Source organism: Pituophis catenifer, unplaced genomic scaffold (assembly GCF_029215685.1).
Source record: "Pituophis catenifer annectens isolate HBS135680 unplaced genomic scaffold, rPitCat1.0.hap2 SCAF_1, whole genome shotgun sequence".
In the NCBI taxonomy this organism is placed as follows: Eukaryota; Metazoa; Chordata; class Lepidosauria; order Squamata; family Colubridae; genus Pituophis; species Pituophis catenifer.
In genome coordinates this window covers 65,334,497-65,360,587 of record NW_027256881.1, presented here as the reverse complement: position 1 = coordinate 65,360,587, position 26,091 = coordinate 65,334,497, and the positions used below count along the sequence as shown (strand labels likewise).

At 36.8% G+C, this 26,091-nt stretch overlaps 1 protein-coding gene across 2 annotated transcripts in view; it reads right to left on the bottom strand.

The window, feature by feature from the left end:
- SMYD3 (SET and MYND domain containing 3) overlaps positions 1–26,091 on the bottom strand; it is a 332,825-nt gene that overhangs the window by 14,909 nt on the left and 291,825 nt on the right. Inside the window, exons 9-10 of one of the 2 annotated variants that reach the window (XM_070950489.1) lie at positions 21,344–21,434; positions 19,367–19,541 (exon numbers count right to left, since the gene is read on the bottom strand). In XM_070950489.1, the coding sequence (XP_070806590.1) occupies positions 19,367–19,541; positions 21,344–21,434 (266 nt within the window). The remainder of the gene's footprint in view (positions 1–19,366; positions 19,542–21,343; positions 21,435–26,091) is intronic. The other variant, XM_070950497.1, reaches the window with a different exon arrangement.

Genomic DNA, 26,091 nt, shown 5'->3' with positions numbered 1-26,091 from the left:
AACAAGTGTCTGTAAACTAGTTTAACATGAGCAAAGAGGAGAATTAGAATGAGAGGCAGGCTGCAGAGTTCACGATACGCTTTTCTTTTCTGATGCACGCATCTACTACTTTGCCCAGTATTGATTCATTTTGTAAAACAGATACAAATAGTTTGGTCAGCATCTGCACTGAGTTGATTCAAAAATGACTGTATGAAAATACCTCACTTATATAGATAGTTAGCCTTCCATTACAGCCAAAATTGAACCCAAAATTTATGTTGGTAAGTGAGAAAAAGTGAGTTTTGCCCCATTTCTTGCCACAGCTATCTCAGGGACTTTCACCAGACCAGCAATTACACCAGGAATGTAACTGGGAACGAAGTCAAGCAGTTTTGTCTTCCAGAAAATCTGCAAATTCCTCAGTGCGCCCCTTCAGGTGGACCTCAATTACCTCCTTCCCTAGGAAGAGGTGGCTCACCTTAAAGAGGGTCGCTGAGCGATTATCTGCAGATGCAATTAGTGTGGAGAAGTATTTACACTTCGTCGCACAAATCACCATGAGGTAGGCCTTAGTAGCAGCTCTTACCAGTGTTCAATTGAGTTCATCCCGTCTTCCGCCAATGATATGTCCTCATGCCTTTCATCCCTCTCAGTTGCTCTGTATACCACGGGGCACAGAGAGGTCTACGGGTGAGGAGAGGTCCCATGGGTGCAATCCTGTCCAGAGCTTCAGTCACCTTCCTATTCCAAACGGTGACTAAGAGCTCGGCTGGACTGCACAGTAGATCTGCAGTTATAACCCCCAGGTCCTTCTGGAACCCATCTAGGTCCATTAGTTGACGGGGGTGGACCAATCCAATAGGTCCTGCCTCCCTGCCGGGGGGGGGGGAGGGTTATAGTTCTTGAGAAACTAATTGCCACCAGACTGTAATCCGACCATGACAAGGGGACCAAGGACAGGTCCACTAATTCCAGGTCACTTTGGTGTTCTGACAAGAACACCAAATCGAGTGTGTGACCACTATTACTAGTTGGGCCCTGGATAACCTGAGATATGCCCATGGAAGTCATGTTTTCCATGAAATCTCGGTCTACCTCTGACCCCGCCCCCAGGGATGGGAGAACTATAAGCCTGGGGAATTCCACCGCCAGTCCTGCGGCGAGGTCCAGGACCCCGAATAGGGAAGCAGAGAGGCCGGTAAAGCAGCAGCAATCCCACCTGATCCCTTGAGCCTAACCTAAGAAAAAGGGTCTCGCAGCCGGGCACTTGTGGAGCAGTGCCTCTGGAGGCTACTAGAGATTCTTTGATAATAACAGCCACACCCCCTCTTTACCTACCGTTTCCCCAGGAGGGAGATCCATTATTCACTATGCGTTTTGCATAATCAATGTTACTGAAGAAAAGAAGAGGGGCATAGCTCATGTTTTCAGTTGCTGACAGCTATGATGTCTAGTTCACCATGTTACAAATTAGCACCCCTGGGAATTAAACTTCTGGAATTCTGGGAACTGCACTCCCAATCTCTCTTTGATGGGGAAGGTAAATTTACTTTGTTTATAAATCAAGCAAAATTTTCCAAAGATGCTCCCCCTAATGACCCTCGCAGCAATATTTTCTTCTGGGTAGCGTGACATACTCATCAGTCACTGTTGTAGCCCTTCAATTTAGACGAGCTTTATCCACAGGTGAAGTTATTAATCTGAGTAGGGCACATAACTCATGTTAAGAGAACAAGTCAGAATTATCAGAATTATTGAAAACATTATAACCATAGTTTAGAAGCCTAAAAAATCTGTTACATAAAGTCTTTTTGTGTAAGATTCTTAGATATCATTAATCAGTGTGTTCAATGAATGCTGAACCGATAAATGCTTCCATTATAACAACTCTGCTCTCTCTCAAAAAAAGTGTGGCTTCTAATGTCTTTGAAAGCAGTCATAATCTGCACTATAAAAGAATTGCTTAATGCCTTAAGTCTGCTTTACCTTCTGCTCATATGAAAATTATAAATGGAGGAAGAATTGAAATAAAATACTAAAAAATCTAAATTGTCATAAACTGTTACCGTCTAGACAGGATATTAACAGTGACTAACATTCAAATTCTGGGCCAGTATAACTATGAGTCTTAAATCAGGTTTTAGAATATGGTTTTACTGCATTCATATTTTCTAATTTTAGTGTCCCTGCTTTCTAACTGACTTTATCCTGTTACTTTCTTTAAAACTGAGTTTGAAAGTACTCATGTTCCTGTTTTTGTAAAAAAAAAAAAAAAAAAAGGAAGTAATTGCAAAGATATCTTCCCTATATGCAAAATATTTCCCTAATCACCTATCAATAATCCTTTTAAAATTATTCTCATTATTGGTATTTAAAGGGCTATTAAAGACCTGAAACAAATGATATTCTAAGCAACCAATTTTGCTACTCTACAGTATGGTAATCTAATGTCTCATTCTCACAAACACCAATACTGATATTTGCAAATATTCTTTCTTTGTAATCTATGATAATCACATTTGGACAAAAATAAGCCAACAAACCCTAAATGAACAGCGAAAAAAATACAGAAAAACTTAGATTCCTGCTGCCATCTTTTGATCATTCAGATTTTTGTAGCCCAGATGCAGTAATTAAACAATTGTTACTGAAGTTCACTTGAATAGAAATCTTATTCTTTCACCAGCAACAAAGGTTTGCCAATTGTTTTTTCTTGGCTAGTACACCCTGGATTGTCTGCAAACATTCCAAAAAAGATGTGGAACATACACACTGCTAGATTCTGACTGACTTTCATTGACCTTTTTACAATGCAGTTTTTTCTCTGCTTTGTTCCACCTGTTTTTGGCTGGAGTCTAGTTTTCCAGCTGTTTACCTGAAATGCTTCTGGCATAATTTTGGATGATCTTGTCTCTTGACTCCAGCAATATTATGTAGTCACAACTAAGAACAAAATATTTAATCAAGTAATAACGAGCTTACATTTCTGTAGAAAAAGTATTTATCCTTTATGATTTTCCTATTTTTTGCAGAGAATTTTTACCAGAGCTTCATGCTGATACATAAAGTAAGTCTGAATGATCAAATGATATCAATGTTTTGGGCTTGCTTCACTGATTTTGTGAACAAAATACAGGTGGTTCTTGGTTAATTATGGTAATTAGGATTGAAATTTCCATCACTAAGCAACATTTCCGTAAAGCATGACATCATGTGAACCTTACTCTCCACATATACAATTGCAAAGTGCACTTCAACTTCTCCCCACCCGCCTAATCTCCCTTCTACCTCTGCCCTTTGCTCTGCTACCCTGCCACCCTGTACTCTATCTCTATCATCTTTGCTGTTTCCAGCTTTCTATCATCTTCTTCCTCCTGTGGCTGACAACATGTGCCTGCCTTGCCTCTTTGGAGGCAGCTGCTGACCATGTAGGCCTTGTTTCCATGACTGCATGTACTCCTTTTGGAGCTGTGTACAACCTTCCTGAAGCGTTCATGTCCTCCTGCCTCCAGTAGCACCCACCTCTGGCCCAGCTGTGCTTCTGTGGCACCATAGTTGCTGCTTGCATGTCCTTTGGCAGCAGCCGCCCTGGCATTGCTGTAGCAGCCTCTTACCCACTAAATTGAAGCAATCACTTATTCACCCATCAGTCTGCTTGTAAGCCACCTGGGACTTGCGGCTTCCTGTTGGCTTCCCCACTGACTTTGCTCGTTGGGAGCTAGCAGGAATTGCAAGGAGGTCGTCACTTAACAACCTATGATCATTGCTTAATGGTGGCAATGGGGTCTGCCATTGCTAAGGAATGTGATCACAGTCCCAATTATTATTGTTAATCAAGGACTATCTGTATTTTTCCACAAATTCCTTCAGCTCAGGAACATTTCAGTTTTTTAAACTGCTAGTTTCACTTCCTGGCATGATTTTGCTTTTCATTTGTTATCTTGCATTTTGGGGAACAACTGTCTTATTGAAAGACATCAGTTTGTTGATGAACAGATGGACTGATATTCTTCAGTAGAAATTTTTGATACAGTTTTGCAAAGATATAAAACAATTTAAAAAATACAAACATTCTAAAAATGTAGTTAGAAATTTTGGATCTGGATGCTTGTTCCAAGAAGCTATTCTCTTTTCTGTCATATACCATATAAATTATCATGTGTTTCATGACAATTTATGTGATAGTTCTATGAATATGAAGTGCATAGAACTATGACACATATAGTCATAACACTGAAAAATTATCTTCATTTCTACATCTTTCCATCACTGTATATGAGTTTGTGCAGGCATATAAGACTTGATATACAGTAACTCTAATTAAATCAGTTTATAAAACAAGTTTTCATGCCTAAAATAAGAAATAGTTTGTTTGTTTATTTATTTATTAAACAAATATATATGACTTTCCAACTCACGCGCAGTGACTTTCCCGAGTTCTCCTTTGAAACAACCTATCAAAGTTGTACCAGTTGCTTATTTAAATCAGTTGAAATTCTGCTCTGCTTGTGCAGAATTACACAGACATGGAGCTACACTAGAGAGGCATTCAGATGCAAAAGCAATTGAGATGGACGTTTGACTGCACATGGAGCAGACTTTCTTCTGAACACACTCTAGTGAGCTTGCAGCTCTTTCACTCTCTGATTTACAGCTGTGAGGCTACTGACCTAACAAGTTCAAAGTGGGCAGCCTGTGAATGAACAAACAGGAACAGGGCTCTCTGCAGAAGTCATTCTGTTCACTGAGGTATAAAGGAATGATGGGTTCACAAAGAGAGTGTTAATCTCCTGGCTGTGGTAGGAACAATCAACCAGCACAAGTGCATCACATCCTCCCGTTTTATTTCATTAACGCCACAGCCATCCTACATTAAAATCCAAAAATTGATGAAACTAAAGATGCTGTCTCCAGTTGGTGCTATTTTAGGAATGAGCTCCACTGAACCGTGGGATTTATTAACGGTGCAATCTTACTGATGATCGACTGAATATATCAACACTGACCAACACAACACTTTCCCTTGCATTTTATTATAAGAATTTCTGTGCTAAACCCTACAGAAATGGACAAACCAGTCCCAGCAGCAGCAAGAATGAACAATTTCCCATTTACAATGGGAAAAATCCTAACCTCAGTTCAGATTGTCTTCAAATAAACCAGACAATCTTCTATATTCAACAGTCAAACCAGCAGCATTTTTGATGGGCAGAATATAATCCCTCTTGTTGAATATTAAATTGTAATTTCCATTAATTATTAAAGTCATACAAGTTAGCTGTGGGCCTATGTCACTGTAATTAAAGCTGAACCACAAAGTGAAACTCTCACACTAATAGTTGTTTTCGCCTTTAAAAATTGCACACATACACACATGCAGAGACAATAATTCATTATTATTAATGTCTTTGACATTAATGGATGAGATTACAATAACATGTTGAAATGCTTGTTTGTCTTGGAAAATTCTTACATTAGAAATTACAGCACAACAGGTTCAAAAATATGGTGTTAATTAGAGCTATTCACAGTAATTGTATGATCCAAATTTAAAAGAGTTTTATTGGCTCATAGTTAACAACCACACATAGTTCAAGAAGTTTGCATTTCTTTCATCAAAAATCTAAATCAGGGATTAAACTTCAGTTCCAAGCATTTCTACACAGGATGGCCAATGCTAAAACTTGTAATTGTATCTGATTATTTTAGTCAGGCTGTCTGCTTGGTTTGATATTTTGTCCATTTTTATGGATTTTCCAGTTTTGTATGCTGCCCAAAGTCCTTTGGAGTAAGGCAGCTAATAAATTCAACTAACTAACTAGTTCAGAAAGATATTGACAGTAGATCTTTCATTCCTGCCCTAAATAACCAGCATTATATATTCCTTAAGAGTCTTCTGGGATTAGAAAGAATGGAAGCCAAATTGTCATGACTACTCAGTAGAGTACAAAAACAGGCTATAAATCAAATATAAATGAATAAATAGGATGGGAAAGTAAGATCTCCCATAAACTTTTTTCCTATAAGTCTTGCTTTGATCTTTTTGACTTTTGAGATTGTTGGCAGGTAATAATTTTTTTTCTAGTAACACAAAAACTTTGGAATGAATTCCTGACCGAAATAAATATTACTAGCTTTCTATTATTACATAATGAACAAACCAGCTGTAATCATTTCAGAGAACTTTGAGGGCTTACTGAATTTGATAATTTTTTTTCTGTTTGTTGGATTTTTAGGACTGTCTGATTCTGAAAAGATTCTGGGCAATTTACAATATTTCAAATATATATTTTAAAAACACTGTTAAAAACACAGCTGCCCAGACAAAACAGAAACAATAACATTAAACATTTCTTCTGTTACATACAGAATTAGTCTGCCCTGCTGAAACAACTGGAAATGTATTGTAGCAAAGTTGTTTAGTATTACTTTTTTATTACTTGTAGAAGTTTATTGGTTTATACTTTTCTTTTTAGTACTGCTTTTGTCACTTAGAGGAGAAAAAAGCAAGTCTTAGAATAAATGATTCTATTCTTTTTGGGGGGGAAATAGAAAAACAATGAAATATTACCCCATTAGATAATGCAAATGTTTAAAATTATTTTTGTAAAATTAGTGGCACATATTTATTAAGAACAGTTGTGAAAAAGGAAAATATATAATGAAAACTATTTTAGGAGAAAATCCATGTTAGTTTATGCTAGCAGAAAAGTAGGAGTCTGGTAGTACCACAGCAAAACAAAACTGGTTGTCATCTACAGCTCATAGCTCAAACTACTCAAAGACATTATTAATAAGCTACAACCCATACAGGACAACAATACTGTACTTTCTTAGGCACTCGGTGAGAGGCTCACCATGTTTGCATAAAGACAACCACCCATCCTGAAGCAGCAAAAGAAATAACAAAATAACTGTGCAAATATGAGAACCAGGCCCTGCAAAGATGTTTGCTTTGCCCCCAGAGGTTTACCAACAGCATCATCACAAACTGCAACAACTTTACTCCAATGTGATATGTAGCGTCTTCAGCCAGCAATGCTCCTATGGATCCTACATTGGAATAGCCAATCAGTTTTTGTGCAAATGAATTATGGACACAAAACAAAGGTAAGGTAATCACAGACCATTTTAGCTTCCCAAGACACTCTATTAGATTTTAAAGTAGCTGTTTTGAAGCAAAAAAAAAAAAAAAACACCTTTATCAGCACAACTGAGTAAAAGATGGTTCAATTCCTACTCCATCAAAAGGCTATTTTAGGAAATCTCAACACAAACAGTAGATTTTTAATGTCTCAAAATGAAGTGACAGAAGAAAAATGAGTAGGTAGAAATGAAGGAAAATCTAAGAAAGTTGTGTTAGATTGAGTTAATGAGATTCCCCAAAAGAGAGAGTTTTGAACAAAAGGAACTGCATGAAACAGTATAAGGACAAATGAAAGCAAGGACTGCAAAAATAATCCGGTATTATGAATGGGCTTTCCTTTCCTTTCCTTTCCTTTCCTTTCCTTTCCTTTCCTTTCCTTTCCTTTCCTTTCCTTTCCTTTCCTTTCCTTTCCTTTCTTTTCCTTTCCTTTCCCCTGTCCTGTTCTTCCCTCCATGTCTCATTCTCGTATCAGTTTAACCACTCCACACATTTGATGAAGTTAGCTGTAGTTCACAAGATCTTATGCCTTTTAATAAAGTATGTCAGAAAGATTCTACTAGACTCCTTCTGATAGTGAGAGCTGGTTTTCATGTTCTTTTGGATAATGCTATGTATACAATAAGAGAGTTATAAAGTTCTAAGTCTGTCCAAGGAATTACTCACATTCGGGTTCATGAGGGATAGATGTGTTACCAAGCCTAAAGGCCATGAAAGAAAGAACGCTGCTAGAGCAAACACTGCCTTTTAGGCACTATAGTCTTTGATATTTTTAAGGTAGCAATGTTCATAAAAATTCCCATCGAGTAGATTTCTTTAGCCAATGTTTATATATGTTGGCGTAGTTATGGATGTTACACCGGGGACCTCTGAGGCTTACCAAAAGCAAAATTAAATGTAAAGAAGAGAAACAGTTCTCTTGAGAGATGCCGCTGGATGCCCAATTTTAAACATCTATCTGCTGTAGAACAAGTTTATTGAATAAGATGTTTTACACAATTTTGGAAAACTATCAGCTCAAAGCAGCAAAGTAAGAAACCTGAGAAATGCAGAGATATTTTCCTAATAAATCACATGTCACTAGGTCATCTGCTAATTGCTTGAAGATGATTGTCTGGGGCTGATGCTGGGGACCTATAGCCCTCCAGGTATTATTGAACAACTAACTCCCAGGATCCTACTATATTGGTATGCTAGACGGAAAGCCAGAGGTTGTTCACAAAGAAAGACCCTTGGAAGGATGTAATCCAAAGGTTAGTAATTGCAGATGAATTGAAACATCAATTATAGCTGTCATTCTACCCTGTGGTCAGTAGAAAACTACTATATTTACATAGTTGTAGAAAATGTTTAATTATACACCTCTTTTTGTTTCATCCAGCCAGTGTAACATTTTTCTTGCCTGTACAGATAAGCAAGTTGATTAAAAAAACAACAACACCTATGTTCTTATCCCTAGAACATTTCCTTGACAGGATTATATTTTATTACCATTATTAGACAAGATGGGGAGTGGGGGGTTGTTCCTTTCTCTCTCTCTTTTTCTTTTCTAAGTACAGGATTGGTCAGAAAGGAGGCACTATTAACATTAGACACTTTTGACTTACGTGTCAAAATTATGTTATCGATTGTGAGCATATGCTGGGGGTTGCTTTCCTGCTTCTTCATGGGTGGAATATGTAAGACAGATGCACTGTTTATTACAGAAAGGTACATTAGGTACATTTCTTGAATATATTGACTGTTTACCACAGTTTATAATAACAAATACTGAATATTTAATGCAATATTTCTTTCACATCTTTATTTACAGTTATGTTGGAATTTATACTTCACATTTCCTCCAGAGAGCAAGGTGCTATACACAATTTTTCTTCTAGTCCACATTATCCCCTCAACAGCCCTCTAATGAAGTTTTAAAAAATTATGACGGATGCAAAATTATCATTTTTCAATAAACTCCATTCAGGTAATTTGAAGCTAAAACTCCCCAGGCTAGTCTAATACCATAACTAATAAACCATAATGATGTAGAGTACTAGCTAATATGCTTAATTATACTGATTTATCAAATTTATATAGCTGCTCATCTCACGAATGTGATTGTTTATTAAAGCTAAAGCAGATGAGGTGTGGACAGGCAATTCCCAAGCTAGAGAGAACTGTTATTCAAACATGGTCCACAAGACCCCAAAAGAAACTGCCAAGCAACTATTACCTTGGAAAGCAGCATAAAAGTTTAAAGGCTGAGGCAAAGTGAGCAATCAACTGTCATGTTAAGGCTTCATCCTTGCTTGGAATACAGATTCTCTACTAGCCAAGATGAACCTGGGATTCTTCTGCCAGTCTAGTCACAACAGGTGAATTAAAAGTTAAGTGTCTTAAGGTCTGTGATTTACTTCTAAGCCAAGGTATTAAGTCTGACATTGACAGAATGTGGAGCAATATACTATTTTAAGGCATATTCAAAATGTATATGGAAGTCCTCATCCTTCTTCCATACAATTTTATTCTTTCCAATCCAAAGGGATTTTGTAAAGAGGCCCAGGATTGTCTGTCTACCTGTTGCTTGGCAGAATAGCTCTCTGTAAATTGAAGATAACAAAACCAGATTTGCTGTTTGGGGAGAAGCTGGCAAAACAAAGATGGAGTTTGAAAATGGACCGGATCAAATCCAGGGGCTTTGGAAAAAATACATTGCAACTAAAGTTTCCATTCTAAGGACACAACCCTCTGCTCCTGGCCACATGACTCAGAGCAGACTGTGTTCAGCCCATCTTCTGCTTCCTACTATACACCTACACACAAACATATGGTCAATGCTGGTAAAAAAATGGAAAAAACCTTGAAGCCATGCTCTGCATGTGTTCCCTTTGTCCCAAAGGTGCTATTCAAAAGGAAACCAAACTTTCTTGGTTTTTTCCTTGAAAACATTTTGCTTCTCTTCCATGAAAAATGTCTTTCATTCTGGATGACCTGGAGGACTGAGAATCTCAGGGAGATCTCAGGGAATCTCAGCGAGAATAGACCAGGGGTGTCAAACCCGATTTCATTGAGGGCCACATTCAGGGTTGTGTTTGACCTCAGGGGGCCGGGGTAGGTGTGGCTGGGATGGGCGTAGCCAGTTTGGTGTCACTCCTGTTGGGGGCACCTGTGGTGGCCCGAGAGCTCTGCCAGCGAAAACAGGCTCCCGAGCCCTGTTTTCAGCTGCCCGGGCCTCCTGCAACCCTCTGCCAGTGAAAATGGAGTTTGGGAAGGCTGCAGCCCTCCCGAGCTCCATTTTCATTGGCAGAGGGTTGCAGGAGGCCCTGGCAGCTGAAAATGAAGCTTGGGAGCCTCTTTCACTGGCAGAAGCACTGCGAGCTAGTCCTCTGCTGTTTCCAGGGCCGCCCCACGGGCCAGATCTAAGGACCCCACGAGCCGGATCCGGCCTTGAGTTTGACACCCCTGCGGTAGACATTGTTCCCTACTTTTTTTGTATCCATCAGCTTCTTTGAGACAGGAATATAAAAATATCTAGGATAATCTGTAATATTCCCAATCTTGTTGATGGTTCCAGAATCACAGTCTTCCAATTTCCCTACCCCTTTCTACCTCTCCACAATGCTTTCCCCTCACTTTTGCTTTTCTTTCCTATGTAAACTGCTCTTTCAAGTCTCCTCAACTAAACTATTTTATCTTACCTTATTTCCTATTCTTGATACGCTTTGATCTTGGGACATCCTGATTTATTTGCTGCCTCTGTTGTCTCCTTAACTACCTATTCCCTCCCCCCTGCTTTATTTCCCACTTTTTTTGCCAGTTTGGGTTTTTCTTGGAATGATCCATTCTTTCAAACATTCTCTTCCAAAAGAAAGTAAAAACTGCAACATTTTTAAATCAGCAGATGGAAGCTCTGCTCTGAGCTGCTCAGTAGTAGGAAAGATTTCCTTTGGAGGGGTGGATTCCCCATTGCAGGAGGTATTTGAACTGGATGACAATCCTTATATTCCATTGTTTTATGGAAAACAAAGTTGCAGGGTTTTAACAAAAATAGTATTACCCTCCAAAGAAATAAACTAAAATTAAAATAACCCTATATTGCAATAAAATAAATAAAAATGCCAAAATGTTAAAAACTGGCCTCAGGTTCACTCCCTCTGGAGTTTGCCCAAATCATGCTCTGTAAAACCTGGCATGGCCCACAAGCTGATGAAAGTTATGTGTTCCTGCTAAAGCTTAGCACGTCATCTGACGTAGGTTTCCTTTTCACATTCTGAAATATCCAAATAATTAAATATAATATCCAAATTATAACAGAGAACAAGAGAAAGAGAACATGGTGTTCAGAAGGCAAGGAACAGGCCTATTCCAAATGAAATCTTGATGAGAGATTAACAAATGAAAAGTTGTGACTAGTTTTAAAAATATTGGGCAACCACATTTTTTTTTTAAATTTCATACAGTCGTATGAGATTGTGTCCTCTAAACTCAATTTAATTACTTTTATTCTTTTACCTCAACACAGAACTCCTTCTATGTTGTCCTCCCTAGGTTTTGCTCTTCAACTATAAAACTGAAGCAGAATTACAATAGAAATTTCCATACTGTCATGGATATTACCCTTTTCTTCAATGTAGATCCCTCTTGGACATGACATAATCGTATGGGAAGAATTTAAGCTAGCCATTTAAAAAAAACTTTATATTTCCAAAATCTTTTACACAAAATTAATTATTGAATTATACTGAATTAGATATGGTTTATTTATTTACTGAAGGTAATTCGTGCATGCAAAAGGGTGCACTTCCATTTTAAAATCTCATCTTTCTAAAACAGGATTTCTTAAGCACTCTGCCCTTTAGAACCGATTTTTGTTTCAAGAAAGGGAAGAAAATATTTTATAAGAAAACAATTATTATAGCCCTGCTTAAGCACACAAACTAATCCTTTTCCAGAACTAGTTACTTTTGTTTTATTTCAGATCCACAATTGTGTGCTCATGTTTAAGCACATACAAAGAAAGATTCAACTAATGAAAGAGATGTACACTAAATACTTTGATGAATCAGTCTCCTTACAACTTCCATCTGCTCCTAATTGCTTCTCAGAAAATATACTCAGTGTCACCCTTTTGCATATTTCCACTGCCCTATCCTAAACACACTTAGGCTGCTGACAGATTAATGCTTAGTTCACTTGAGGTATACATTCTTCGGTTCTTACACATGTTCTTATAAGGAAATGGAACTCAGTAACCACTTCATCGCAAGTTTGGGCAATGCTATTGTACAGAAACAATGCCTTAACTTCACTTTGGTATCAGATGAAGGTATCTCTGTATAAAACATAACTGTCACCAGTGCTGCCATGAGTCTCTTTTGTAAATCAGATATAAACAAGGTCTGCTGAAGATTTGTTAGTGAACTGCTAATGGAACAAGTAAGTAAGGAGGGAATAGACCTGGAAATTCACAAAATACAGGGCTTGAGGTCTACTTTAATTCCAGTCAGTTTTAAAAGGACACTGAGTATCAACACAGTGAGAAATCTCAGCTCTTCTTCTCACAATGAGAACATTGTTAAGAAAAATAGAACTCCGGGATCTGCTGCTCTTCTCATTTCTGAGCCATTTTTAAGAACCAGGGAAGTTGAATTCAAGAACCCAGTGTTTACCAAGGAATATAGCTGTGAATTTTTCATATTGTTTACATATATACATTATTTACTGTATCATCACTAACAATTAACACATCACTACAAAAAAGTGCTGAATAAGTCTGTCAATCTGCATAATATTACGTTCTTCTGTAAATGCAACACTGAGCTTTTCTCTTTAAAATATTTTTTTTATTTTATTACTATTTTCTTATTATTAATATTAAAATATTAAATTCTCTTTAATATGATATGTCAATCACACTGAGATAATTATTGGTTTTCAACATATATCAAAAAAATTGAAAGTTTTTGGCTATGCAGGTAGAGAAGAACTGCAATACTTGTCTGCCTTTATAGCCATTTATAGCAATTCAACTCTTCTTGGTATCGGTCCAAACCTGGGAATGTTACCTAGAAGGCAGACATGCCACAAAGAGAATATGCAGACCGGTCATTCAGAATCCAGACAGGGCAGAGATAAGCACAAGGTTATGTTGGGAGGATATTATCTTCTTAAAGATATCACATGCTCTCTATCCTAAAATGCCAATTGGGCAGCACTGCTGTGCAATTTAAAAGTTGACTGAAAAAAGCGGCAGCTACTGGAGAAAGAGAGGTGGGCAGCCCTGGCCTTTTTTAAAATGACCTAAAAATGACATGTGATTTGAAAGGCCTCAGGCTTTATGCAATGAAACCCTGGGGTAAAACAGGATGCAACAGTTTTGCTCTCCATTTTAGAATTGATTTTATTGAATTGATACTTGTTTCAGTTATAATGGGATATCCTGCTATCAGAAAAGCTTATTATTATTAAGAGTACAATTTATTTTTCTAACTATTGGCAGCCAAATTTTTAGACAAGCTGAATTCTCCAAATATTCTGGGACCTCTCCCATGAGGCGCAAAAGCAAATGGGAGATGAAGTGATGAAAAGGCTTCTGTCATTTCAGCAACAATGAACATTTCAAGAATTATTTCTCATAATTATGGTTTTGTTCACAAATGGGAGAAAGAACAAAGAGAACTCCAGAATTAAATTATGGGTAGCACGCCAATTTCCATTCACAGGAGAAGCTACCATCTACTGCTGTATCATTTATTCCAGCTGACAGCAGATGACAGAGGAATATTTTCCTCTCCAACTATTCTATCCAAGATCTTTTAGCTGGAAATGTCAGAGACTGAAAATGGGATTTTAAGCGTATGCTTAAAACCTGGCTCCATAAAAAGATCAGTGTCTTCTAGGATAGTAACACATCCATTCTTCATTTAGCTCAGTTCAAAATCTGTTTTGGTGAATTCAAAACATGTTTTCTCATAAGAAGTATTTTTGACACATATTTTTCATTGTGTAACTTGTGAGATGAGATCCTACATAACTTCCCACTCTAGTCTGTTGTTCATTCTTGCATTTAATGACTTGTACATTTTCACTGCAGACTATAAATAAGAAATAGATTATACAAATCCCAAGCAAGAAGAGTACTTTCTCTTTCATTTACTCTTAGGAACAATTTCCTTTGCCTTTTATTTATTTTGCAACAGATTTAGTTGATGTGAAACATTTCCATGTGGCCAAAATATCACTTAATACTGAATGTTTTATTCCACTATCCACAAAAGCTCCTCAATTCCCTGTCACAAATATCTGACATTTGTTTAAATTAACATCACAAATCATACTAAGGTCTACTTCTCCACAAGCAGATATAGGTAGTCCTCAACTTATAACCATTTGTTTAATGACCGTTCTAAGTTACAATGGCACTGAAAAAGTGTCTTATGACCAGTTCTCACACTTATGACCATTGCAGCATCCCCACAGTCACATGATCAAACTTCAGGTGCTTGGCAACTGTCATGTATTTATGAGGGTTGCAGCATCCCAGAGTGCTGGGATTGTCATTCGCAACCTTCACAGGCAGCTTCTGACAAGCAAAGTCAATGGGGAAGCCAGATTCATTTAACAACCACATGATTCACTTCATAACTGTAGTGATTCGCTTAACAACCATGGCAAAAGGTCATAAAATGGGACATGCCTAGCTTAGCGATGGAAATTATGGGCTAAATTGTGTCCGTAAGTTAAGGACAAACTATATGGTTATCGTGACAAATATACAGATTCAAATATGGTAATTATTTAAGAATAAGGGTTTCCCATTCTTTTTAGGAAGTTGAAAGATTTATATGACCTAAAGAGAAATCAGAGTTATAAAGGCTCTGGTTGGTTTGATTCTTTTTGTAAATTTTATTTATAATCAACAAAAATAATAAAATAAAGAAAATTATTTTAAACAAAATTAAATTTGTCTGTTTTATATTTTCCCAAGCCTTTTGCTTCTCTTTTAGCTTTGAACTGTTTATTGATTGCATCGCACAAATATCCAGCCTCTGTGCCAACTAGGACTTAATAGGTAACCACCAGCATATTGAGTTGCACCTGGAAACCTATTGGTAACCCGTGCAGCTCTGTTGAAAAACAGTTTTAATTAATACATCATTTCAAGCACAGGATTTACCTTTTCTATCATATTTGGCATTTTAATATTCACAAATAATATTCACAAATAATTCCTTTCCAACAATTTCAATTAACAGGAACTAGAAATACCCACTTACTGCATTAGAATTCTTGTTGAGTTTGGAATATGCACAGAATTTGTGGAAAAATCTTAAACCACACATAGATATTTCCAGGTTCATGTGGCAGATGTGAGAGGCAAGCACGTAAGTCCAGCCCCACATGTTTCATCTTATGCTGCCCTTCAAAACTGGATTGCTAACCTAAAATATATACATTCAATATAACTAATCCTAATATCATTTTGTATGCACAACTTCCTGAATAAAAACTGTTTTTTTTATAGAGTCTCCAAATGTATTCTGTTGTGTATATAATTTACTCAAATAGTGGTGTTTCAAGCCTCAAAAGAAGAAGATAAGTGCCGTGGACTTTCTTGCTATCACTCCCAGTATGGATGATTTTGCGTGATCAGAATCCAATCAGATTCATTGTGTAAAACCTGTTCTTTTTTATCTTCCTATGAATATAAATGAGTTCTCAATAATTCCAATATGGTGGCAAAATATCTGAGAGCACAACATTATTATTTTTTTCTCCCTCTATATTAAAAGAGATATTCTACAGGCTTGGGTTGACAATGTTAGTTTGTGGATAACAGCCAAAATATAAAAGGATCTCATAATAAACAGCTTTATAAGGGGAAAATGTCAAAATTTCCAAGTACTCATGATCAGCCACTATCATTGTGGTAAAAATCAATGCAATTAACTTTTTCCCCTGGATTTCTAAATTCTACAGGGCTTCTTTTTAGTATGCTTCATGCAAGTGGAATTCTAGGTTTTGAACTACTACAAAGAACTCTTCTGGACCAAGTTATATCGGTAATCAATTTGCCAGTGCATTGTAGGGTAAATCTACACCACAAAGTCCATCATTACATTTACCTGAGTGATAGTTTAGTATGGCCTTTAAATAAACACTGAAAGCCCAGCAATGTCTGCAATGAAAACATAAGTTCAAAAACTGCACTTAGCACACTATAGTGGAAATGCACCCCACTGATCACTTAATGGAAATACTCACAGTAAATACTGAAGTTAAAATGATTTTAGTCCAATACTTTAAACCCCTTTAAAGGAAGACCTACCACCTCCGATTTGTATGGATGGCTTGTTTTTCAGGTTATTCCCCTGTTCCCGCAGGTAACAATATGAATATTTCTTTTCCCTCAGAACTGAGAAAGGAAAATAGATAGCTGTAATGGAACTGTGGAAGCAGTCAAGCAGTAGATTGATTCAACTGGAGAAATTCAATGCAGCTCAACAGATTCCCTAGGATTTGGTATCCTGCTGCTTCAGGCGCAACTTCTTGTAATGAGAAACAGAAGACTTTTTGTCAAGAGCGTCAAAGCTTGTAGTGAAGCCTTGAAGGTAAAAAAAAAAAAAAAAAAACACCTTCAAATAACAAGACCTCAAACTGAAAATGTCTCTCCTCAGAAAATGCTTTTGCACATGGAAAGACTATGACGCCCAGTTCAAGGTAGAAGAGAGATCGAGAGCTTTTGCAAGCCAGCAACCTTCAATGAAAAAGATACACTTGTATGTATCTCTACTGTGGGGGAACAACAACAGGACCAAGGGCAACAACTTGGCTATAATAAGTATGACACACACAAAAAAAGCAGAGAAATGATTTGATAAACTTATAATTGCTTTCTGCTGCAACTCTTTTGTACCTATATGGTATTTCTGACCAATTTTTGAATGTTATAGAAGCATAACTGAAAAGGTATAGCAAGTAATTAAAATAGAAAGGTTATTTTTGATGAGAGAGATTAGAGAAAATTGTGGAGAAAAAGCCTATCGATAACTCTTATCAGGCTATCTAGACTCTAGAGACAATGCTTTTCCAATTGGGAACATTCATCCGCTGCTTTGGGTCCTCCACTGGATCCTAATTATTGGCCACAGAAACAGAACGTTAAACTTGAGAGGATTCTGCCTAGCAGGACTATCACATTATTTTCACCAATTTTGTAGAAAAGCATGGTTTACTTAAAACAACAATGAAAACAATGAAAATATGAGGCATACTTTTTATGGATGTTTAAATAATAAAGTATCTTTCAATAAAATGATTATGAAGGCCAATATTTTGAAATTTGAAAATTACTAACAATTTGATTGATTGATTGATTGATTGATTGATTGATTGATTTATCTATCAAATTTCTATACCACCCTATTCCCGGAGGACTCAGGGCGGTGAACAGCCAAGATAAAATACAGATAATACAAACATTAAAAATCCCTTAAAATTATTAAATATTTTGGCCGAAACACAGATTAAAACACCCAATTTATAAAACAAATCAAATGATTTAAAAATTTAAATTGCATACTGCAATTTTGCGTATTGCAAATTGCATACTGCAGTTGTGTTGACAAATCAGACTATGTTTTATTTTTAATTATTAAGTGCCTAAGGGGCAATTTTGGCATTGACCCATTGTTTGGTTAAATTAGTATCTTAAACAGGGCAATCTTCATCTGTCTAGACCACAGGTGTCAGACTCACTGCATCACGTTGCCGTCACGTGATGTTTCACAATGTTTTTCCAATTCGTGGAGCTGGGATGGGCGTGGTCTGTGTGTGACGCATCTGGCCCACAGGCCGCCAGTTTGATACACCTGGTCTAGACTCTAGAGGATTGAGATTTTTATATCATTGTCCTTCATAAGTAATAAGTACCTGAAATTAAATTTAAAAGGATCCAAATAATACAGTAGATTCAGATATTTAAAGCAATTTTCTAGAACTTGAATATTCAATAAAATATGGGTCTGTAATAAAAAATGAAAGCACGTGACTAAGATAAGTGGAAACAGAATAGCAATTAAAATTCACTCTGTGAAATGCTCTTTATCACAACCAAGTTCCACTGAATGGTAAGAAGTGCCTGTTTTCATTGTGTAAATAGATAAGAAGAGATATAATGCCACTAGTAGTTGAAGATACTATTACTGAGGCTGCCCATCATTATTTTCTTTTTTAAAAAACTGTATTTCTGTGACCCAAAGAAACTTGGAGAGAAAGAATACAAAGTTAGAGATTTTCTTTGATCACCCTGCTCTTTCGCCCTTGCAGCTATAGCATCTATAACTACTCTCTGTTTCAAAGGAAGAAGCTCTTTTTTGTTCAAACTCTGAGAATCAAAATTAATTAGTGACAGGTTAAAAACATGGACGAAGAAAAAGAGTGATCAAAGACACGATGCTATTCCCTTAACAGGTACCTGGGAGGTTTTGAAAAGTAAAATTAGGAACCTAACGCAAAACATTCCAGAACTTTCCAAGGAAATGTATGTCATAAAAAGAATAACCAGTCTTCCCATTTCAAGTATGGTGGATTTTAGCCTCAGGAAAAGTTGAAATGGCAAGTCTATTGTTCAATCATTTTTTGTCCAGAAAATAAATAGTCCAGTTGGAAAGTTGGATGTGCCAATGAGAAAGAGGACATCAACACTTATTGATCAGCTAATCTTACATCAAAGAATGATGAGTAAGTGAAAACTACTTGCAAATAACGTCATTGTTTCCTCTCTTTATCAGAGTGGTAATTCCTACCCTATGTGTATGTAAAGAGCCAGAGAAAATGGCAATTTCTTAAGATTGGTGTACATTTGCATATAAATCGATACAAGTAGCTGAAGAGCTGAATGGATAAGGAAAAAAAAACCCTACAGAGCAAAAAACCTAGGATGCTGTGATGATCAAGGAACTTGGGGGGCCTGGGGGTGGTGGTGAAAAGAAATTGGTTTTCTTACTCCGTATAACATAATTGTCAATAAATATAAAACAGTTTCTTTTGCCCTACGCCTGTAAAATAATTTATTCTCTGTTTTCAGAATGAAAAAGGTATCTGTACAAATTGCCTTATTATATCTGCAAAGTAGTTTCTTGCAGCTTCTATGGGAAAAACTATCACCTTCTTGTATCAGCCCAACACAGAAAATATACACTGCATCTCACCATCCTGGCCCTTGCAATAAATCACAGTAACGCTAGCTCTCACCTGTAGGGCTCCAAAGTTCGGTTACCATAATGCAGAGCTTCTTCCCAAAGGCCCAGGTTTATGCAGGCATCCATGGCAAGGTCAAGTAATTTTAGCTGATAGATGTTGGTGTCTGGGAGACGAGAGGTGTTACTCTTCAGTAACGTCTGGCAGGACAACAGAACTTGCTCCCACTCTGACATTTATTTGTGTTAAGGATTAACCCATGACAGAAGCATCAATCAAAAGACAAAACATTAAGTTAAAACACTGCAGTTTTTTATTCTACAAAATCCTCTTCCATAGAAAGCTTCATTTTTTTAAACCAACAAAACATGAAAGCAAACTACATGAATGGTGATCATATGAAACCACAACTAACTTTGCTATAGTCAGTTTTCTTTTAAGCATTATTTTCTTAAAATAAACAACATATTTCCCGTAACCTTTTTCTAGTTTAAAACTCATCTTGTAAATTAAAAGAAATATTTTTTCAATGTAACAATTTTGGCAAAAGGAATTCTTCCCAGATGAAAATTACACGATTGGGGATGGGAGGGGAATGGGGGAAGGAAAAAGGGACTCTATACGGTGCCCAGCATTATTAAACGTATCTGACAATCTTCTTTGGGATGTAGCATAGAAGACAAAAGAACTTCATTTTAATATGAACTCTTTATGAGTTTTTGCTATGATTAAATCGACATTCATAAGATACTTAGCTGACTTTGATATTCCCAATTTAACATAGTTAATACCAGCCAAGGAACAATCTGAATTTATCAATTGATTATGAGTGCCCAATAGACATGTGACTCTGGGTCGCACAATACATTGCGAATAGAGTATTCCCAAAACATGTAATCATCACATCAAGATGGACCTGCTCCATAACTTGGATTAATGCTAAATGGGGAAAGCCAGTTCTTTAGTACTTTATATATGGTCAGCTGATTGCTGACATCTGAATCTCAGGGGTAGGAATGGTAGCTATTCCATAGGATAGGAGTGGCAACAGAGACAGCATGCTTTCGAGGTTCCCACTAGATGGCATGGTTTAATGTAAGGGTTCAGAGCATGCCCACGCTGACAGATCTTGTGGGACAAGCAGAAATAATAGGAAAAAAATAGTTCTGCAGACATAACTTAATCTTAAAACATACGACTTTTGAGAGAAACTGGTCTAAAGAAAAACAGAGAACAACATTTGATGGGACTGGGGAGAAGTAATGAAAAACTAGAAAAAAATCTCAGAGTTATTAAAGACAGCAAAATAGTGTAGATGTCTAAACTTGATTTATACTGAATAAATGGAATGATTTTATACTGAAAATGGAATGAAATGTGGTTTAATACTTAGTAGTGAAATCTCAATAAGTTAGTGACCATTTAGATGACCAAAAGTTTAACTTTATTAAATATATAGGGGTGTGTGTGTGTGTGTGTGTGTGTGTGTGTGTGTGTGTGTGTGTTCTTTTGGCTCTTCAAACTATATTAATATTTAAATATTTAAAGTGTCTGTCATCTTGTTCTGCAAGGCCAAAGCAAAGTTTCTGCTGCTAAGAGCCATGGTAGCACAGTGGTTAGAATGCAGACTAACTCTGCCCACAGCCAGGAGTTCGATCCTGACTAGCTCCAGCTTGACTCAGCCTTCCATCCTTCTGAGATTGGTAAAATGGGGACCCAGATTGTTGGAGGCAATATGCTGATTCTGTAAACCTCTTAGAGAATGCTTAAAGCACAACGAAGTGTATATATAAGCCTAAGTGCTGTTGCTATTGGTCCGAAACTTAAAGATACAAAGGCTGAGGAAACCCAGACCACATTTTGATTTGATTTACCTTCTGCTTCTTTTCCTTTAAATATGGTATTATTTGAAAAATACAAAATACATATTATAGGCAGGAAGAGTATGAATTTAACAAAGACAAGAAAACAAGTTGATTGTTATAATGTCCTGATCTGAATGGAAATGTGTGTACTATGGATCAAGGATACCTTCATGTGACTTTGGTGCTCCTACTTTATTTATAACTTCTTTGGCTTCTTTCCAAGCTTGCTCATCACCTGCTAACATATCAGCATCCTGCTTTGACAGAAATAAAAGCAAGTAAGCAAGCAAGCAAACAAACAAACAAAAGGCATCTGGTTAAAAAAGAGAGGGAAACTAATATCACAGATGTTAAGTAACATTGAATACCAGAATGTTCTATTAAAACTGAATCTGGAACTCAGGTTTTCAATGTTTCAACCCAAGAAAATTCTAAAAATAATTTACATGCAACATTAATAACAAAACCGACAGTTGGATTTTATATATTTGTATTATATACTTACATTATAAGGAAGGGGTCAATAAATACAATATCCACATTAAAAGAGCTTATAAACTACATTTTGGGAGGTAAAAGAAGAAAACAAAGATGAAGTAAAGGAAACAGAAAAGATTGTGGTAAAATGGGATGAAGTTGAGAAAAGGGATAATAATATATTTTATCTTTCCAATGTTTTCCAATGTTGGCATGGAAGAAGCAGGGTTTTAAGAAGAGTTTTAGATGAATAGGAGTGCTCAAGGAAAAAATGAGTAGTCATGGGACTGAAGAATTGGCAGAATACACTGACATAATCTATGTCAGTAGATTAAGCTATGAGAGTAGAGTAGCTATGAGAGACTTAAAGAAAGACAAGGATGATACTTCAGGTATTGAAATATCACGGATACACTAAAGACAATGCACCCCTACTAGTGTATATTAATGTATTGTTCTATATTGTACATAACGTCTCTGAAACACCATTAGTCACTATTAAGAGAGGCAACCAGTTAAAAAAAAACTTACTAAAACCAAAGGAGAAAGTTCTTTGACAAAGCTTAGCTTTGTTTGCTTTAGCAGGGATTTTTAACTTGCTCTGCTTGTCAGCAGAAAATAATAATCCATGAATGACGATCATGTGAGGTTTACAGCAGATAAAATTCTAAAAAAAAAAAAAACATCTTCTCTGCCAGTACCATAATTTAAACAAAGGAGCTTAGGGATGGCAAACCAATTTTCATATCAATTATCATCCCAAGAGCACAAAAGTTAAGAGGTTTTAATCTGCATTTTCCACACAGTGAAGTTAATTATTGTGCATTCCAAAAAGGAGGAAATATACACCCGGAGCTCATATTAATTCCATGTGTAGCTTTAGTGCTGCCTACTATAGAGGTCCAAATGGAAGGAAAATAGGTGAACTCTTATACTATCTCAACAGTTTATTGCATTAAATGGGTTCTCAGGCTTCAATTATATTATACGTAAGGAATTACAAAGAAAGTAGTGTTCCTTTTAAAATTTGCAAATGGAATTGCCAAAACATAAACAATCTGATCGCAATATGTTCACCTGGAAATAATCTTGTACAGAATGAAAGCACATAAAGGTCAGCAATAGAACAATAAAGTTCATGCTGAAGTACCTATGTCAGTTATGTTAATCGTACAGATTCAGACATGTTAAACTTTGCATATAACAGGGATGAGTCAAGTTTGGCCGTGATCTAACTATGCTGCCTTCAAAGGGCACAGGATTAATTACATAGGTCTTGATTTAATGTGCCTTTTTTAATTTTGAGAAGACATGTAGGAAATGTACTGTAATTGAAAGACTAGAAAGCCAGATCTACATGGTGCATGATCAACCAACAAAGGGAACTAAGGTCTAAAATGGACATATCAGTGGTGGGTTTCTACCGGTTCGCCCTGGTTTGGGCAAACAAGTAGCGGCGGGAGGCTCCACCCACCTGCCCGGACGTCATCATGGACACTCTGTGCATGCACAGAAGGTTCTGCACAAGTGCAGAAGTGCCGCGCGCAAGCTCACATTTCCAAACCGGTAGCAAAGATAAGTGAAAAACACTACTGGGACATATCCTACAAAGTGATTCTTTCATCAGCTTATTTACAGTCTATCTGAGGACAATGGAGTTACCATAGTTGGGCTGTAAAATTTAGATGGGCACTAAATAGCAACAAAGAGATTCTTTCTTCATTTTTTCTTCCTTTTCTTTCTTTCCCTCCCTCCCTCCCTCCCTCCCCGTTTCCGATATTTTTTGCTTTCATCTAAATCTGGTAGCCACAAACAGCATCAAGAATCTTAATTAATTATTTCTGACCATGCAATTGACTCTACAAATTTTTCACAGAAGCTGTATACTGTAGATGATGTAGCTACATCTGCTGTCCCCTTCTCTGTATTTCCTGTACCCCGCAACATCGTCTCCCCAACCAAATAATTGGGTGGAGGAGATTATGAATACAGCATCAACTCCATGTGACTGGGAAACAGGTAGAGAAGTTTGCTTCCTTCCACTGTATCTCTCTGATGCACAATTATATTTTAAAGCAATATTATTGTTAGGCCACTAGAAAGGTAGCAGAACAAGAAAGCTTTTCAGGAACTCTTTGTCCATTCATACAACTTGGAGGAGGGGTGGGGTTAAGAAGAAATATAGCTGCTGTTTCCTTAGGCAGAAGCAAAAAACCCTAAGTAAACTATGTCCCATCAAATGAAGAGAAAATGATAGCTTATGCCAAGGATGCCAAACAATTTTTTCATCCTTAATACCAGACTAAAAGAAATTATCTTTTTAGAATGTATGAGTGGCAAGTCAAGTTTCAGTTATGAAACATACAATAATACCTGACGTTTGTATTCTTATCAATGAGGAAGAAGACATTCTACCACACATACTGTACATACATTCTTCTTTAACGCTTTAGGCAGTATTTCTAATTTCTCTATGTACATGGTTGATTTAGGCACCCTAATTTCTCTGTTGCTAGAGAAGGCCTTGTGTAATAGTCAAAAGACATCAAGCACAGAGATCAATGCAGATTTCCCACCTTGTCTATATCTTGAAAGGCCCGGGGCAAATTAGGGTGCTTTACCAGATACCATTAGCAACAAGGTTATTGATTTGTTTGTTAGATTTATATATTGCCTTTCTTCTGGGAGTTTAAGTTGGCTTCTGCAAGGATCACTTACATTTTATTCCCACAACAACCGTTAAAATAGATTGGAATGAGAGAAAGTGACCTGATACAAATGTCAACCAGTAAGTATCCGTGACTAAGAATGGACTTGACCCTGAGTGTTCTCAGTCCTAACCCAAAACTAAACACTTCACTACAATTTACCTCCTACTTCATATACCTGAGATAGCCTTTTCTCCCTGGTAGTCCCAGTAGGTTTTCCCAAAATGGATTACCTTATTCAGAAAAAAAAAAAAAAAACCCTCTAAAATATAACTGGTGAGATTGCCAAGAAAAATTAAATATTGTAATATTTCTCCATATCTGAGCTTCTCTGTAATATTAATCAGTTATAGCATTTGTTGTTCTTATTTTTGTTGTTAGTTGTGAAGTCGTGTCTGACCCATTGCGACCTGATGGACAGAGTTCCTCCAGGCCTTCCTGTCCTCTACCATCCTCTGGAGTCCACTTAAGCTCACACCTACTGCTTCAGTGACTCCATCCAGCCACCTCATTCTCTGCCGTCCCCTTCTTCTTTTGCCCTCAATCTTTCCCAGCATTAGGTTCTTCTCCAGTGAATCCTTCCTTTTCATTAGGTGGTCAAAATATTTGAGTTTCATCTTCAGGATCTGGCCTTCTAAAGAGCAGTCAGGGTTGATCTCCTCTAGGACTGACTGCTTACAAGAGTTTATTACAAGAGACTAACATGGCTCTTCATTTATAGTGATTTTGCTGAGATAGGCATAGTGAAAGGCTAGAGATTTCAAGACTCTTCTCCCAGAAGCACCCTGAAGATTCGTGCTCTAGCCCTACCTTCTGGCTTAGGGTAGTGCCTTGGTAGTTTCTGTTGCCACCACCTATAGAATAGAGGTGTCTCACCTAGCATTCTTCTCTAACCTTAGTGCATGAAACACAGGATTGTCGAAGTTCATATTGCTTTTCTGGTGATTGAAAAGTCAAAATGAAAAAGTTAAAATAGTTTGTATAGTGCCATCTCTTGGCCAACAAGTATGGTGAATCAATTTACAATATCACAAGAGATAAACAAAATTAGGAAGGGTTTTAATTCCTGCTCAACTTTTTCAAGATCATACAAGGTTCATATTAGCGTATTAGACAGAATAAGTGAATCAGCCATATTTAATTAATTTAAAATAAATGAAGGTCAACACCATGGACCTTGAATACTTGCAGAACATCCCTTAGCATGCCTCTGAAAGGTTAGCTGCAGTCTTATCTGGAATATCCATGATGTAGATGAGCGGTACTGCTATAAAAATCTAAATGATTGAATATACCATTGATGATTAAAAATACTTGAAAATATCCTTTTCTGACTACCTAGAAGCTCCTGCTAACAATTTATTTTGCTGCTAAAATTTTATCCTGTTCTTATTTTCCAATAAAAATGCATATACTTCAACCCTTCCATAATGCAGCATGCAATTGAAGCAACAGGGTTAGCATTAAGCGGCTGGTTTCATTCATGAGCACAGCAAAGAACCACTGTCACTTCAATTCTATATCTATAAAGCAACCACAGGAGACAGTCAGTGAAAGAATAATTTCATCTTTTATAGAACAAGACTTCTATACAAATAAATGGTTTCACTAGATGTGCTTTAGAAAATCGAGCCATGTGATATGACTCTAGCTACAAATATAAAATGATCCTGAACTAGAAATTGCAGAGACCTATTGCAGATATTAATAACGGCTTTAAATACATTTA